General features: G+C 72.2%; 1 protein-coding gene across 2 annotated transcripts; it reads right to left on the bottom strand.

The window, feature by feature from the left end:
• Positions 1-165: 165 nt before the first annotated feature.
• On the bottom strand, positions 166-14,686 carry NOS3 (nitric oxide synthase 3). Of its 2 annotated transcripts, none has more exons than XM_085572862.1 (26): positions 13,696-14,686; positions 12,565-12,697; positions 11,699-11,847; positions 11,045-11,207; positions 10,512-10,603; positions 10,300-10,441; positions 9,923-10,062; positions 9,382-9,556; positions 8,531-8,632; positions 7,899-8,093; positions 6,762-6,835; positions 6,534-6,678; positions 6,288-6,392; positions 6,044-6,111; positions 5,842-5,958; positions 5,243-5,417; positions 4,990-5,119; positions 4,440-4,518; positions 4,084-4,271; positions 3,218-3,396; positions 2,784-2,994; positions 2,466-2,553; positions 2,163-2,284; positions 1,338-1,486; positions 877-1,071; positions 166-362 (listed from the first exon to the last, which is right to left on the bottom strand). In XM_085572862.1, the coding sequence occupies exons 1-26, from the start codon at positions 13,830-13,832 to the stop codon at positions 240-242; spliced, it is 3,576 nt and encodes a 1,191-aa protein (XP_085428988.1). In that variant the 5' UTR covers positions 13,833-14,686; the 3' UTR covers positions 166-239. The 2 variants fall into 2 exon arrangements, with proteins under 2 accessions (XP_085428988.1, XP_085428989.1); XM_085572863.1 differs by having other exon boundaries at positions 12,565-12,667; positions 13,696-14,685.
• Between the last annotated feature and the right edge of the window lie 922 nt (positions 14,687-15,608).

Raw genomic sequence — 15,608 nt, forward strand, 5'->3', positions numbered from 1 at the left:
TCCCACCCCTCAGAGCCACAGGAGCGTGGCTGCCTCCTTTTGCCCCCCGTCTCCCACCCCTCGTGGCTGGAGCGTGGCCACCCAGAGGTGTCACAAAGCCCACCCTTCCCTGTGCCACCTCCCGTGCCCCGGTGCCACCGCAGGAGCCGAAGTGTCGGGCCGGGGGTATCAAAACTAAACCTTTACTGGGGGTGGTGGGAGGGGGCACAGCCGCAGGGGTGCCCTGTCCCCGTCCCCGCTCAGGGCACCGGGCCCGGCGGGCGCCGCTCCTGCAGGGAGAAGGACTGGCTGCGGATGCGCAGGGCCACCTCCTGCGTGCGGAACGTCAGCCCGAAGATGTCCTCGTGGTAGCGGTTCTTGTCCTGCGGGACGCGAGTCAGGGCCGGGGCACACCCCGGGGGTGTCCCCCGTGCTGTCCCGGGTCCCACCCCGGGGGTGTCCCCCGTGCTGTCCCGGGTCCCACCCCGGGCTGTGTCCCCCGGGCTGTGTCCCCCGTGCTGTCCCGGGTCCCACCCCGGGCTGTGTCCCCCGTGCTGTCCCGGGTCCCAGCCCGGGCTGTATCCCCCGTGCTGTCCCGGGTCGCAGCCCGGGCTGTGTCCCCCGTGCTGTCCCGGGTCCCACCCCGGGCTGTGTCCCCCGTGCTGTCCCGGGTCCTACCCCGGGGGTGTCCCCCGTGCTGTCCCGGGTCCCACCCCGGGCTGTGTCCCCCGTGCTGTCCCGGGTCCCACCCCGGGCTTGTCCCCCGTGCTGTCCCGGGTCCCAGCCCGGGCTGTGTCCCCCGTGCTGTCCCGGGTCCCACCCCGGGGGTGTCCCCCGTGCTGTCCCGGGTCGCAGCCCGGGGGTGTCCCCCGTGCTGTCCCGGGTCGCAGCCCTTACCCTCAGCTCGCTGATGACGTCCCCCGCCTGCCCCAGGGTCATGCCGCCTTCCTGGGCCAGGATGTGCTGCACGGTCTGCAGCACCTCGGTGGCCATGGTGACGTCCCCGCACACGTACATGTGGCCCCCGCGCTGGCACAGCACCTGGTGCACCTCGGCCGCCAGCTGTGCCCGCAGCACGTCCTGCACGTACGTCTGGGGACACACGGGGACCTTGGCATCCTGCACGCAGCCGGCCTGTCCCCAGGCCCCCACCCGCGCCCTGACCCTTTGTGCGCTGTCCCTGTCCCTGTCTGTGTCCCAGCCCCTCACCCCCAGCTCTGGCTGTGTCCCCCAGCAACGCCCGCCCCCTTCATTTCCTTCTCACCTCGTCCCTGTCCCCAGCGCCGTGCCCGTCCCAGCCTGTCCCCGTTCCGTCCCCATCCCAGTCCCCAGCGCTGTCCCCGCTGTCCCCGTCACACCTTGGGGCTCCCGGGCTCGCGGGAGAAGGCCGTGAGCACCTGGCTGAGGGCGCCCTGCTGCCGCGCCTCCTCCATCTCCTCGCGGTAAATGTGGTCCAGGGCGGGCGAGCGGCACCCGAACACCAGCACCATGGGGCCCAGGGGGCCACCTGCAGGGGACAGTGTCCTCGTGTCCCCACAGCCCCGCTCGCCCCTGCCCTGCAGCCCCCGTCCCCACATCCCCAGTCCCCAGCCCCTTCCCCATGTCCCCAGCCCCTTCGTCACTGCTGCCATGTCTCTTGTCCTACATCCCAGTGCCACCGTGTTCTCGTGTGCCCATGTCACCATGTTCCCCACCTCTCTGCATCCCTCCCATCCCTCCCATCCCCAGCTCCCTGTCCCCATCCCCACGTCCTCCCAACCATCTGTCCCCTCATCCCCGTGTCACTATTTCTCCATCCCCTTCTCCCTGGTCCCCTATGGCACCTGTACCCCACCCCCATGTCCCCATGTCCCCTGTGTCCCCATGTCCCTGTGTCCCCCATGTCCCCCATGTCCCCATGTCCCTGTGTCCCCCATGTCCCCGTGTCCCCATGTCCCCGTGTCCCCATGTCCCCGTGTCCCCCATGTCCCCGTGTCCCCTTGTCCCCCGTGTCCCCATGTCCCCATGTCCCTGTGTCCCTGTGTCCCCGTGTCCCCCATGTCCCCGTGTCCCCTTGTCCCCCATGTCCCCGTGTCCCCTTGTCCCCCGTGTCCCCGTGTCCCCATGTCCCCGTGTCCCCATGTCCCCGTGTCCCCGTGTCCCCATGTCCCCGTGTCCCCGTGTCGCCGTGTCCCTGTCCCCACCTCCGGTGCGCAGCAGGTGCAGCCGGTGCTGCCAGAAGCTGCGGAAGGGCGCGACGCCGGTGCCGGGGCCCACGAGGATGCAGGGGGTGTCGGGGGCGGGCGGCAGCCGGAACGAGGGGGCCCTGCAGAATTGGGGGTCACCTGGGGGGGGCTTGAGCCCAGCCCCGCCTGGGGCCGTCGGGAAATGGGGCGGGGTGGGTCAGGGGATGTGTAGGGGAGCAGTTGAGGGGGACAGACAGGGATGGCAGGCGCGGGGACAGGGAGGGCAGGCAGGGGACGCGTGGCAGGACGGTGACCCCTTACCCCCGGATGAAGGCCGGCACTGTGTCCCCCGGCTGCAGCCGCGCCAGCCACGTGGAGCAGACGCCGTAGTGGAGGGGACCCTGCCCGTCTGTGGGGACCAGAGAGGGCCGGTGGGGCTGGGGCGGGTGGCACTCCCGGAGGCAGCCCCTCACAGAGCCCCCCGCAGGGGCTGGGGACTCCTCCGCGCCCGGGCCGGGCGCTCGAAGATGCTCTGGGGACACTGGAGATATTCTGGAAACCCTGGAGATGAGCTGGAGGCGCCCTGGAGCCCCGGGGATGCCCTGGAGGTGCCCACCGCCCGTCCCCATCCCCGCTCACTCTCGCTGTGGTAGGTGACGACGGCCACGGTGAGGTGGATCTCGCCCGGGTGCGCGCCGGGCGCGGAGCTGATGGAGTAGTAGCGGGGCTGGAGCAGCGGGAGCTGGGAGAGCAGCAGCGCGGCCGGCAGAGCCACGGACGGGAACTCGGCCAGCACCTCCGGCAGCGTCGGGCACCGGAACCACTTCCACTCCTCGTAGAGCCGCGCGTCCTGCGGGCACGGGGCTGGCACAGAGGGGACCCCGAACGGCGCCGGGGAACCCAGTGCCTGGCAGCAGCCCGAGGGGACCAGCGCCCAGCCCGGCGCGGGGAGCAGCATCCCAGCATCCCGACTGCGAGGTAACTGGCATCCCGGCGTCCCAGCCGGACGGGGGGGCCGGCACCCCAGTATCCCGGCACCCCCAGCCCCTCTGCGGGCGGTGCCCCCCCCTCACCTGCGCCAGGCGCTGGAGCCGCTCCCGCTCCGCGGGGTCCCGCGCCAGCGAGCCCAGGAGCTGCAGGAACTGCGGGGTCGGGGGCGCCGCCACGTCCAGGTAGAAGGTGAGAGCCTGGGCCAGGGTGCAGGGGGGCAGCCGGGGCTGCAGCACCCAGCAGGGCCCGGGGCTGGGCCCGCCTGGGGATGGGGGGGATCGTGGCGCTCAGTTCTGTCCTGCATCCTTCCCAAGGCCCTTCCTCTTTTCCTTCTTCCTCCCGCGCCCCAGGCGCTAACCCCTTTGTCCTCCTCTTCCTCAGTCCCTTCCCATTCCTTTTCCCAGCCCCTTCCTCTCACTTCCCCTGCCCCGATTTCTTCCCTTTCCCCTTTCTCTTCCCAAGCCTCAGCCCCTCCCCATCTTCCCGCGGTCCCCCTCCGGTACCGGAGGAGTCCGGGACCCCCTCCTGTCCCCCTCCAGTACCAGCGGAGTCTCCACTACCCCGCTGTGATTGAGTTCCCCCCAATCCCCCGTGTCCCCCCCCATCCCCCGTGTCCCCCCAATCTCCCGTGTCCCCCCAATCCCCCGTGTCCCCCCCCATGCCCCGTGTCCCCCCCATCCCCCGTGTCCCCCCAATCTCCCGTGTCCCCCCAGTCCCCCCGTGTCCCCCCCATCCCCCGTGTCCCCCCAATCCCCCGTGTCCCCCCCATCCCCCGTGTCCCCCCCATCCCCCGTGTCCCCCCAATCCCCCGTGTCCCCCCCATCCCCCGTGTCCCCCCAATCTCCCGTGTCCCCCCCATCCCGCGTGTCCCCCCAATCTCCCGTGTCCCCCCCATCCCGCGTGTCCCCCCAATCCCCCGTTTCCCCGCAGTCCCCCGTGTCCCCCGTACCGGCGGGGTCCCCGTCGCGGCTCTCCAGCGCCAGGGGCTGCTCGGGGGGCGGCGGATCCTCCACGCGCTCCAGGACGCCCCGCACCAGCTCCTCGCGGTTGGCGGGGAACACGCCCAGGTGGTCCCCGGGCAGGTGGCGCAGCCCGCCCTGCTCCGCGCAGCCCACCCGCACCAGCAGCGTCTGCCGGCTGGGGGCAGGGGGTCAGCGGGGGACGGGGCGGGGCTGACACGGGGGAAAGCGGCCCCGGGGGTCCCGGCAGTGGGGGCGTCCCGCGGATGTGGGGAGTGGAGGGGGACGGGAGATCCCGGGGGTGGGCGCGGGCCGAGGTGGGGATCCCTGTGCGGGGAGATCTCACCTGGACTCCTCGCTCTGCAGGTTCTCCACAGCCAGCACCGAGCAGGGGAACACCTGGCGCTTGTGCAGCTGGGACAGTCCTGGGGGGCGCGGGGGGTCATGGGGGAGCTGGGGGCATGGCACGCGTGGGAAGGTACCGAGGACCGGGGGACACGCGAGACCGGGGGTCATGGGGGGTGAGGAGGGCACGGGGGGCTGGGGAGGCACAGAAGGGCATGGGGAGGCTGGGGACACGGGGGGGACACGAGGGGACACAGGGGTGCAGGTAGGGACGGGAGGGACCCGATGATAATGAGGGGACACGGAGGGGCTGGGGAGGAACGGGGGTTTGGGGGCGCATGGAGGGGCAGGGGGGCTGGGGGAACCAAAGGGTCTTGGGAGGTCATGAGGGGGCTGGAGGGGTCCCTGGGGGGCTGGGGGCTCACCCCACAGAGCTGTGGGTGCGGGGATCCCACAGGGAGCTCGGGGGGTGTCCCGGGGAGCCCAGGGGGTAGGTGTCAGTGAGAGGCGGGGGTGACCCGGGGGTCGGGGGGTCCCGGAGGAGTCGGTACCGGCCAGAGTCTCGGTGGCCTGGGGCTGTGGCACCAGCCGGTGCCTCTGGCGCTTCCAGCCCTGCGGCGGGGCGAACAGCTCCTCGGCCCCCGCGGCCCCGTCCCCCACGCAGAATGTCTCGCAGGCAGCCTGGGGGTACGGGGGGCGGTGGGTGCCAAGCGCGGGGGCCTGTGGGTGCCCCCAGCCCTGGTACCTGAACGCCGGGCGTGCCCAGGTGCAGGGCGGCTCCTGAGGGCCCCCCAGCCCCCGTACCTGGAACACCTGGCGTGCCCAGGTGCGGAACGACTCCTCCTGGGCGCACAGCTCGTCACCCTCGCCCAGGGGCAGCACCCGCTCCCCGCCCAGCTCCTCCAGCCGCGTGTCCACGGCCCGCGCAAAGGCACAGAAGTGGGGGTACGCCCGGGACCCCAGCCCGAACACCGCGAACCTGGGGGAGAGGGGGGTGCGTGCTGGTGTGAGCCCCGGTATGGGGCACCCCCCGCCCCAGCAGGGCAGCGTGCCCGGGCAAGGAGCCCGGCCCCATCCCTGTTCCCGTGGCTGTGGCCATCCCTGCGGCCTGGGTACTGCAGGACTTCCGACATGCCCAGGCTGCGGTGCCCATCCCGTGCCCATCCCGTGCCCATCCTGTCCCTGTGGCCGTGCCCATCCCGTGCCCATCCCCATGGCTGTGTGCCCTGTCCCCATGGCCATGCCCTGTCCCTGTGGCCATGCCCATCCCATGCCCATGCCGTGCCCATCCCCATGGCTGTGTGCCCTGTCCCCATGGCCATGCCCTGTCCCTGTGGCCATGCCCATCCCGTGCCCATGCCATGCCCATCCCGTGCCCATGCCGTGCCCCGTGGCCTCGGTACCGCAGGGCTCCCAAGGTTCCCGCACTGTCTGTGTTGCTCAGCTGCCGCCGCTTCTTCTTCCAGGAGGACACGAGCTGGTCGGACTGGGAGACGCTGTTGAACCGCAGCTTGTAGCTCCTGAGAGTTTAGGAGGGTGAGGGGGGTCAGGGGGGATCCTGCCCCAGGCCCAGCGGGGACCCCCCAGGACCCCCGGGGTGCTCACATGGGCGGCTCCGCCTGGGAGGTGCCGGTGTAGGGCGATGTCATCTCCATCAGGGCCTTGGAGAAGCTCTGTGGGGGGCAGGATGTCACCCCCACATCCCATCCCCACCCATCCTCACCCCATCTCCATCTGCAATCCCTCCCATCTCCAGCCTCAATCCCATCCCATCCCATCCCATCCCATCCCATCCCATCCCATCCCATCCCATCCCATCCCATCCCATCCCATCCCAGCCCATCCCTACCTCAGCACATTCTGGAGGGTCCCCGTTCCCAAATGTGCTGGTGACCACCAAGACCAGGGTCTCGTGCTCCAGGGCCACCACATCATACTCATCCATGCACAGCACCTTCATGGAATTCCAGGACTAGGATCCCTCCAGGAACAGCACCAGGTGTCTCCCCTCACCCAAACCCCCACCTCAGGGCACTTGGCCCCAGGGGTGGTGGGTGAGCGGAGCTGCCCCAGCTCTGCCCCTTTCTCCTCCAACCTTGGGATCAAACGCCCGGCGGAAGAGCTGGCACAGATTCCAGGCGTAGGTCCGTGACTTCCCGGTCTCCGTGGCGTAGAGGATGGTGGCCTTGACCCGCCGCGCCATCACGTGTCCCATGAGCTTGGCCGAGATCTTCACAGCGCTGCGGCATCCCCGCGGGATCAGCGGGGCATTCCCAGGGTATCCCGGACCTCCCGGACCCCCCGGATCACGGCGTTCACCTACTTGGCCACTTCCTTGAAGGTCTTTCTCCGGGTGACAGTGGTGCCCTTGGAGACGTAAACCTTCCAGGCGTCCGGCTGTGGGGCACAGGGGGTGCTGGGGCAGTTGTGGGGCACAGGGGGTGCTGGGGCAGTTGTGGGGCACAGGGGGGTGCTGGGGCAGTTGTGGGGCACAGGGGGGTGCTGGGGTACAGGGGCTGAGGGGGGCAGTTGTGGGGCACAGGGGCGGTGCTGGGGCAGTTGTGGGGCACAGGGGCGGTGCTGGGGCAGTTGTGGGGCACAGGGGGGTGCTGGGGCAGTTGTGGGGCACAGGGGGGTGCTGGGGTACAGGGGCTGAGGGGGGCGGTTGTGGGGCACAGGGGCGGTGCTGGGGCAGTTGTGGGGCACAGGGGCGGTGCTGGGGCAGTTGTGGGGCACAGGGATGGTGCTGGGGCAGTTGTGGGGCACAGGGGGGTGCTGGGGCACAGGGGCTGAGGGGGGCAGTTGTGGGGCACAGGGATGGTGCTGGGGCAGTTGTGGGGCACAGGGGTTGGGGGTGTGTGCGATTGTGGAGTGGGGGGTGTCGTCTCTGGGGAAGAGGGGTCAGGGGTCTGTGGGGCTGGACCGGAATGTGACCTGGGGGTCTTGGGGAGCACTGGGGGTCGTGAGGGCTCGTGGGGGGCTGGAAAGCTCCCGGAGGAGCTGAGGGAGAGCCCAGCTGGGTGCTGGGGGCGTCCCAGGGATGCTCGGGGGCTGCTGTGGGGTGTCCTGGGGGCAGCCGTGGGGTTGGTGCCGGTGGAGGGGATGCAGAGGGTTGGGGGTCCTGCTGTGGGGTGTCCTGGGGGCAGCCGTGGGGTAGGTGCCGGTAGAGGGGATGCAGAGGGTTGGGGGTCCTGCTGTGGGGTGCCCCGGGTGCAGCCGTGGGGTTGGTGCCGGTGGAGGGGATGCAGAGGGTTGGGGGTCCTGCAGGGATCAGCGGTGCCCAGGGCGGTCCCAGAAAGTCCTGGGGGGTCCCGGGGGCTCAGTACACCTCCAGCAGGGAGGGGGCAGAGGGGCTGGGGAGCCGTGGGGCAGGACGTGTGGGGCGGGACGTGTGGGTCCAAGCCCAGAGCCAGGGCATGCAGAGGGCGGTGGGGCAGGGTCTGTGGGGCGGGGGTCCCACCTGGTAGCGGAAGGTGGGGCTCAGGTGGTAGTTGACCATCTCCTGGTGGAACACAGGTGTGAGGCTGCCCGAGAGCGGGGGCACGATCCAGGCCCAGTCTGCGGGACACCCGCCCCGCGCCTGCCCCTCTGCCGCCAGGTGCTTCATGAAGGACTCGGTGGCCGCGTGGTGGTCCACGATGGTCACCTGGGCCACCTTTGGGGATGGGGGGCAATGGAAACCTGGGCTACCTTTGGGGACAGGGGGCAATGGTCACCTGGGCCACCTGCGGGGATGGGGGGTAATGGAAACCTGGGCTACCTGTGGGGACGGGGGGCAATGGAAACCTGGGCTACCTACGGGGACAGGGGGCACAGGGATTTGGGGTTCCTGTGGCCCGGCAGTGTGGGGCTCCCAGCACTCAGAGTGTCCCGGTAAGGGGGTCCCAGCCATGGGGAGTTCCTGGCACGGGGGATCCCAGCAGGGTGGGGGTCCCAGCACTCAGAGTGTCCTGGTAAGGGGGTCCCGGCCGTGGGGAATTCCTGGCATGGGGGATCCCAGCAGGGTGGGGGTCCTGGCCATGGGGAATTCCTGGCATGGGGGATCCCAGCAGGGTGGGGGTCCCGGTGCTGGGGGTCCCACAGGGGTCCCACCTGGAAGCTGTGCAGCACGGCCACGTTCACCTCCACTGCTGCCCGGTCCTTCCAGAGGGACGAGCTGGTTCCTGTGTCCAGCCCCATGCGCTGGGCCACCTCCTACGGGGGTCAGCAGGGCAGGGTTGGCACGGGGGTCAGACAGGGGGTCCCCGAGGGGTCCCGGGTGGGGTCCTGGTGGTGTTCAGGGTACTAAAGGGGGGATTCTGGGGGAGGTCCCAGGAGTGATCCAGGCATGGTCATGGTGGGGGGTCTCAGGGGGTTCTGATGAGGGTCCCTGGATGGGCCCGAATGGGGTCCCAGCGTGGTCCCAGTGGGGGTCGCTGGGGGGCTCCGGAGAGGGCCCAGTGTGGATCCCACGGGAAATCTTGGGGGCTCCCAGGAGGGCTCCTGGGGGGACCCCAGCGGAGTCCCAGCGCCATCCCTGTGGGGTCCCAGTGCAGTCCCCGGGGTCCCGGTGCAGCCCCGGGGGTCCCAGTGCAGTCCCGGGGGTCCCAGTGCAGTCCCGGGGGTCCCAGTGCAGTCCCGGGGTCCCAGTCCTGTCCCGGGGTCCCAATGCAGTCCCGGGGTCCCAATGCATTCCCGGGGTCCCAGTGCATTCCCGGGGTCCCAATGCAGCCCGGGGGTCCCAGTGCAGTCCCGGGGTCCCAGTGCAGTCCCGGGGGTGCCAATGCAGTCCCGGGGTCCCAGTGCAGTCCCGGGGTCCCAGTGCAGTCCCGGGGGTCCCAATGAAGTCCCAGTGTCCCAGTGCAGTCCCGGGGTCCCAATGCAGTCCCGGGGTCCCAGTGCAGTCCCGGGGTCCCAGTGCAGCCCCGGGGTCCCCGTGCGGTCCCGCGGGGCCGGGGGCTCACGGGCAGCACGTTGTAGCGGTGGCGGTCGCAGAGGTTCCGGGAGCCGATCTCGGTGCCCATGTACCAGCCGTTGAAGGGCGCCGCGGGGAACTCGAGCCCCCCGATCTCCAGCAGCAGGTTGGCCACGGCCGGCAGCGCGTGCCAGCGCAGCCCCAGCTCCGAGAACCACTCCAGCCTGCGGGCACGGGGGCTGTGGCCGCGCCCTCACACGCCCACACCGGCCCCGCAGCCCCCGTCCCGCCCGCATCCCACCCAGGGAGGGTCAGCACAGCGATGGCTCCGTCAGGGCCAGGGTCAGCACCCCGGTGTTCCAGAAGCCCAGAAGCCAGCCCAGGAGGGGGGCAGCAACCCCAGGAGGAGCCGGCGTTCCAGGATCCGCCAGGGATGGGGTCAGACCCACGGCTGCTCCGTTCCCCAGCGCGGTTCCCCAGGCTCCATCCCCTCTCAGATCCCTCCCCAGGGGTGACCCCTGGGACTCCAGGCCAGACCCCCGGGAGAGTCCCACGGCCAGAGAGATTCCGGGGGTCGCAGCCCCACTCACGTGGGGTGGTGCAGCGGCACCTCCAGGACCAGCTCCGGGGGCAGCGGGAAGAGCTCGGGGGACTCGTCGGGGCTCTGCAGCAGCAGCGGCAGCACGTCGAAGCGGCCCCCCCCGGGGGTCCAGCCGTGCTGGATGCAGAGCTGGGGGGCACAGCGTCAGGGGCGGCCCAGGAGGTGTTTGGGGCCGCACGCATTGGGGGGAGATGAAGGGGATGGGGCAGATGGAGAGGGGGATGGAGCAGCGTGAGGAGGGAGAGGGAAGAGAGATGAAGGGGGAATGGAGGGCGGCGTGGAGGGAAGACTGAGGCGGGGATGGAGAGGGAATAGAGCAGGGATGGGGAGGTGGTGAGGAGGCCTGGGGGCGCAGGGTGCCCCCACCTCGGTGATGTCCACGTTGGCAGGGTCGCCCCGCACGGAGCCGTCGGGCTGCCGATAGCCCGCGTAGCGGATCAGCTGCGGGTTCCAGATGCGGAAATCGCCGCGGCCCGGAGCCCGCGGGGGGAAGATGGTGATGGCGGACCTGGGGGCCGGGAGGGCCGTCAGGGCAGCCTGCGGCCGCGGGGGCCGCGGGGCGCCGGGGGGGTTCTCACCGGATGTTGCCGCGGTTGGTGGCGAACTGGATGTGGGAGCAGAGGAGGCTGAACATCTCCCCCAGCCCCGCGCAGTCCCGGGCATCAAACACCTGCGGGGGCACAGGGTGAGTGTGCGGGACCCCTGCGGGGCGGCTGGGATGGGAGCCCCGGGGGGACTCTGCAGGCCGGGAGGCCCTTTGGGACAGGGGTCCCCATGGGGCCGGGGTGGCGCGGGGTCTCTGTGGGGCGGGAGTTCCCTGTGGAACCGGGGTCCCGTAGGACGGGGTTCCGTGAGTGGGGGTCCCCTGCGTCCCTGTGCTAGGCAGGGTCTCTGTGCCGTGTGGGGTCAGCCCAGGACACGGGGCACGGTTTGAGGGTCCCCGCGGTGTGGGGGTGACCGCGGGGGTGTTGGCCCCTGTGGGTACCCGGGAGATGGGGTGGGGCTCCTGTGGGGTGCGTTGGGCTGCCTTTGGTTTGGCGTCCCCGGGAGTCTGGGGTGCGCTGGGTCCCCGTGGGCTGCGGCGGGTGAGGGGTCGCGGGTGGGGCCGCACCTGGAGCTTGTTCCACTGGATGCGGCCGACGCAGCGCGCCGCGTTCCGCCAGGCCTGCTTGGCACCGAAGGCGAGCTCGGGCTCCCGCAGCCGGTACGAGCCCGAGGCCGCGATGGCGGCGGCCACCTCCCGCAGCCGCTGCGTGTGCGCCGGCGAGTTCTCCCTGCGGGGGGACCCTCAGCGCCCGCAGACACCGGGACCGCCCCCAGCACCCCCAGACGCCGGCGCCTTCGGGGGTAGGGCGGCCAAGCGGCGGCAGGGCTGCGGGGCGCTCTGGGGCACCGATGGGCAGGGATGGGGGATCCGGGGGTGCTTTGGGGGAGAGGTGGGGATATGGGGCACCCCAGGGCATGTCAGGAGCTACGGGGGTACCCTGGGTGCAGATGGGCACGTGGAGTGCTCCGAGCAGGAATGGGGTTGGGGGTACTTTGCGGCAGGGGTGGGTTTTTGGGGTGTCCCGGGACAGGAATATGGAGGTGTTTTGGGCAGGGGTGGGGCTATGGGGTGCCCCGAGGCTGTGGGGTGCCTTGGCACAGGGGGGGCCCAGGCTGTGGGGTGCAGATGGGGCCATGGGGTGCCCGGGGCAGGGCTGGGGCTGGGCTGTGGGTGCCGCAGGGTGCCCGTGCCCGCTGTTGGGGTCCCGTCCGTGCTCACCGCCGCAGGGACACGTAGTACTGCGTGATGAAGTCCCGGGCCAGCTCCAGCAGCTCCTCGGGCGGTCGCGTCCCCTCGGGGGTGGGGGCGGGCAGCGGCCGCGGCAGCACCAGCGACCCCAGGCAGCGCTGCCCCGAGCAGGGCACCTCCTGGGGGGTCATCAGGCGACCCCCGGGTCACACGTCCCCGTCCCTGCATCCCCTTCCACACCCTGCCCGCGTCCGGCACCCCACAAACGTGCACCCCCAGCCCTGCCCCCTGACCTTGCCCCCCCGTCTGCCTCCTGTCCTGCAGCCCCCCCCAGTCCGCAACTCCAGCCTGCGCCGCCTTCCCCCTGCCGCTATCGCTGCTGTCCACCCGCCTTCCTCCCCTTCAGCCGGACACCCCACAGGCGTGCCCCACTGCCGTGCCCCATAGCTGTGCCCCCGTGCCCGTGCCCCCGTGCCCCACAGCCGTGCTCCACAGACATGCCCCACAGCCGTGCCCCACTGCCCGTGCCCCACTGCCCGTGCCCCCGTGCCCCACAGCCGTGCTCCACAGACATGCCCCACAGCCGTGCCCCACTGCCCGTGCCCCACTGCCCGTGCCCCCATGCCCGTGCCCCACAGCTGTGCCCCCACAGCCGTGCCCCCACAGCCGTGCCCCACTGCCCGTGCCCCCACAGCCGTGCCCCCGTGCCCCACAGCTGTGCCCCCACAGCCGTGCCCCATAGCTGTGCCCCCGTGCCCGTGCCCCCGTGCCAGTGCCCCATAGCCGTGCCCCCTTGCCCGTGCCCCCACAGCCGTGCCCCCACTGCCGTGCCCCATAGTTGTGCCCCCGTGCCCGTGCCCCTGCCCCGCGCCCCCAGCCGTGCCCGCGGCCCGGACCTGCCCCGCCGTGGCGCAGAGCGTGTCGTAGCTGATGCCCCCCGTCTCCCAGTTCTTCAGGCGGGCAAAGCGGGGCGGCTCCGCGGGGGAAGAGGGCGCCGGGCTGGGGGGCGACACGGGGCACCCCTGAGACCTGCCGGGCACGGGGGCTCAGCCGGGGGTCTCGGGGGAGTGGGGAGAAACGCATGCCCCCTCCGCACTCGCTGCCGGGCTCTGAGCCCGGGACCCCTCGGGCGCGGGGACCTGCCCGGGGGATGGCGACCGGAGGGCCCCGGGCGGAGGGAGCAGCGGCCGGGCTGCGGCGGGGACCGGGGACGTCCCCGACATCTGGTGCTGCTGGGGGCCGGGGGGTCCCGAGCCCCCGCATCCACCGCGCGGGGTGGGGGTGGCAGGGAACGGGGGCAGGGGATGGGGAGGCTCAGAGGGCGGGGGCGCCTCAGGGTGGGGGCAGAGGCTGGGGGGCTGAGCTGGGGGGATCAGGGGATGTGGAGATCAGGGGACGGGGGAACGGGATGGAGGGCTGAGCTGGGAGTCAGGGAATGGGAGATAAGGTACGGGGGGCTGAGTTGAAGGGATCAGGAGTTGAGGGGTCGGAGGATGGAGGGGGCGCGGGCCGTGTGAGTGTGAACAATGGCCATGAGTCAGAGCGGGCTCCGGGCCACCGCGGGGGGAGGACAGGCCCCCCGCCCCATGCCCGTCCCTCCCGAGCCCCTCCGAGGTATGGGGTCCCCACTCCTCCATCCCCACTGGACCCCACGGACCCCTCCCCATATGTCCCCCGATGTGCCCCCAGGCCGCTCGCCCCAGCGCAGCCCGGCGGGTCCCACGGGCCGCCGGGGCCGCGCCGTGGGCCGGGGACACCGTCACGGCGCCACGGGCAGTGCGCACAGGGCTCAGCTGCCGGCGGGCTCCGTGTTCTGCCCCAGCGCCCCACGCGAGCCTCCCCGTCCCCTCCACGGCGGGACACGTCTCCGGTGGGCTCGGGCCGTGTGCGAACATCCCCGCCAGGGAGGAGGGGGTCCCGACGAGGCCCGGAGCTGCGGCAGGTGAGTGCCGGTGCCCCGGTGCCCCGTCCGTCCTTTCCGCCCCATCCCTCCCCATCCACCCCGTCCGTCCCACCGGGGCTCCTACCTGGGGGGCTCGGTGACAGCGGCGGGGGCAGCGGCGACAGGGGGGTCCTCGGGAGCGGGGCCGCGCGGGCGCGAGCAGAGGCCGAGGCCGGGGCAGGCGCGGGGGGCTCCGGGCAGGACCCCCGGCAGGTTCCCCATCGCGGCCCCACTGAGCCGGGAGCGGCCGCTTCCCGCTTCCTACTGCCCGGGGAAGTGGTGACGAGGCCGCGACGCCCCCGCCCCGCACACAATGGGCACCGCCACCGCCACCGTCACCGCCACCGCCGCGCCGCGTGGGACGCACCGGCCACCCCAGCGGAGGGCGTCGAACCCGCTGTGACCCCCGGCCCCCGGGCATGCGGCCATGGGGGGGGGAGCGACGGCACCCAGAGAGGGGACACGGCCCTCGGGGAACTTGGGAACACGCATGACACCCGGGTGGGACGCAGCCCTGGGGGGAGCGTGGAACTGGGGGGGATATGTGGCCCTGGGGGGCACGCACGGCAGCCAGAGGGGGACACAGCACTGAAGAGGATATGGCACCCACGACACAGCACTGAAGAGGATATGGCACCCACGGGGGACACGGAACTGGGGGGACACGCACGGCGCCGGGAGAGCGTACACACGGCACTGGGGTGGACATGGCACCCTGGGGACACAGCGATGACACCCAGCGGCAGGACACAACGCTGATGGGGGACACACAGCACTTGGGGGGCCGTGGTGGTGGCAGGGACCCCCATCCTGGACACAGAACACTGTGCCCCCCCATCTTTGCAGCGGGCGATTGGATGCCCCGGGGGGGTTCCCGGGCCGGCCCCAGCCCCCCGGCCGTGGGGCGGATGTCCTGCGGGACCCCCCCCATTTCCCGCTGCTTCCACCCACTTCCGGCCATTGACGCGCTGGGCGCTGCCGGGGACCCCCAGGTCAGCGCCCCGGGGGAACCCTGCAGGGGGGCGTGCACCCTGCGACCCTCCCGGGGGCGCCCTGGGAAGCCGGGCGGGATGGGGGGTTCACCCCAGCTGTCGGCGGGGAGGCTCCTACGGCGACCCCGGAGTGGGGCGGGGGTCGCGGGGGTCGCGGGGGTCGCGGGGCTGGGGGTCCGGGACGGGGGTGCTGTCGGGGTGCGGGGGGTGGCGGGGGTAGAGGGGTCTCCCGGGTCCCGGGGTGAGTCCTTCCGGAGGTTCGAGGAGGGGCTCGGCCCGCAGCTCACGCAGCGACGGGAAACCGCGCCCGGTGCCGGCTCGGCGGTTCCTTCCTGCGGGGGGAGAGCGGGGCGGGGGTAACCGGGAGGCGCGGGGCGGGACCGGGGCACGGTGCGGGGGGCAGAGCCGGGCCGGGGGGCGCCGCCGGGACCGCGGGGGGACACGGACTGGGGTCCGATCAGCCCGTCTCGGGGGTCCCGGCTCGCCGGCCCCGCCTGGGGGTGTTCCCCGCCCCCCGGCCGTGGGGCGGGAGAGGGCTGTCTGTCACGACAGAGCGCCCACCCGATCGTCCGCCCTGCCCGGGGGGCGGGACTCGGCCACGGGCAGGCGGGGGTGATGAAGGTCAGGCCTTGATCCCCCCCCGCCCCACAGCCCCTCCAGTTCCACAGCCTCCCCTGTGCCACGGCCTCGGCCAGCCCCACCGCCCCCCGTAGCCCACAGCCCCCGCCCGGCCCGGCTGAGCTCCGCTTGGTCCGCTCTGTCGGATCAGGTCCATCTGGTCAGTCCGGTGGATCCATTTGTGTCCGGTCGGTCCTATCGGGTCTGGTCGGTCCCAGTCGATCCATTCGGATCCATTCGCTCCCGTTCGGGTCCGTTCGAGGCCGCTGGAAGCCTCTTGCAGCCGGTCGGTCGAGCCGGTCGGGGCAGGAGTGGCCGGATCGGTCGGCTCCGGTTGGCGGAGCCCGCCCGGCCGGACCAGCTGGTTCAGTCGGTCTATTCGGGGCCG

This window comes from Lonchura striata, chromosome 2 (genome assembly GCF_050655825.1).
Source record: "Lonchura striata isolate lonStrDom1 chromosome 2, ASM5065582v1, whole genome shotgun sequence".
Taxonomy (NCBI): Eukaryota; Metazoa; Chordata; class Aves; order Passeriformes; family Estrildidae; genus Lonchura; species Lonchura striata.

Bases quoted from the DNA above. Each gene is read 5' to 3' on its own strand.
- NOS3 (XM_085572862.1), bottom strand. From the start codon at position 13,832: ATGGGGAACCTGCCGGGGGTCCTGCCCGGAGCCCCCCGCGCCTGCCCC. The intron at 10,604-11,044 runs GTGCGGCCCCAC...GTGCCCCCGCAG, and splicing joins TCCAGTGGAACAAGCTCCAG to GTGTTTGATGCCCGGGACTG. The intron at 6,112-6,287 runs GTAGGGATGGGC...TGCCCCCCACAG, and splicing joins ACCCTCCAGAATGTGCTGAG to AGCTTCTCCAAGGCCCTGAT.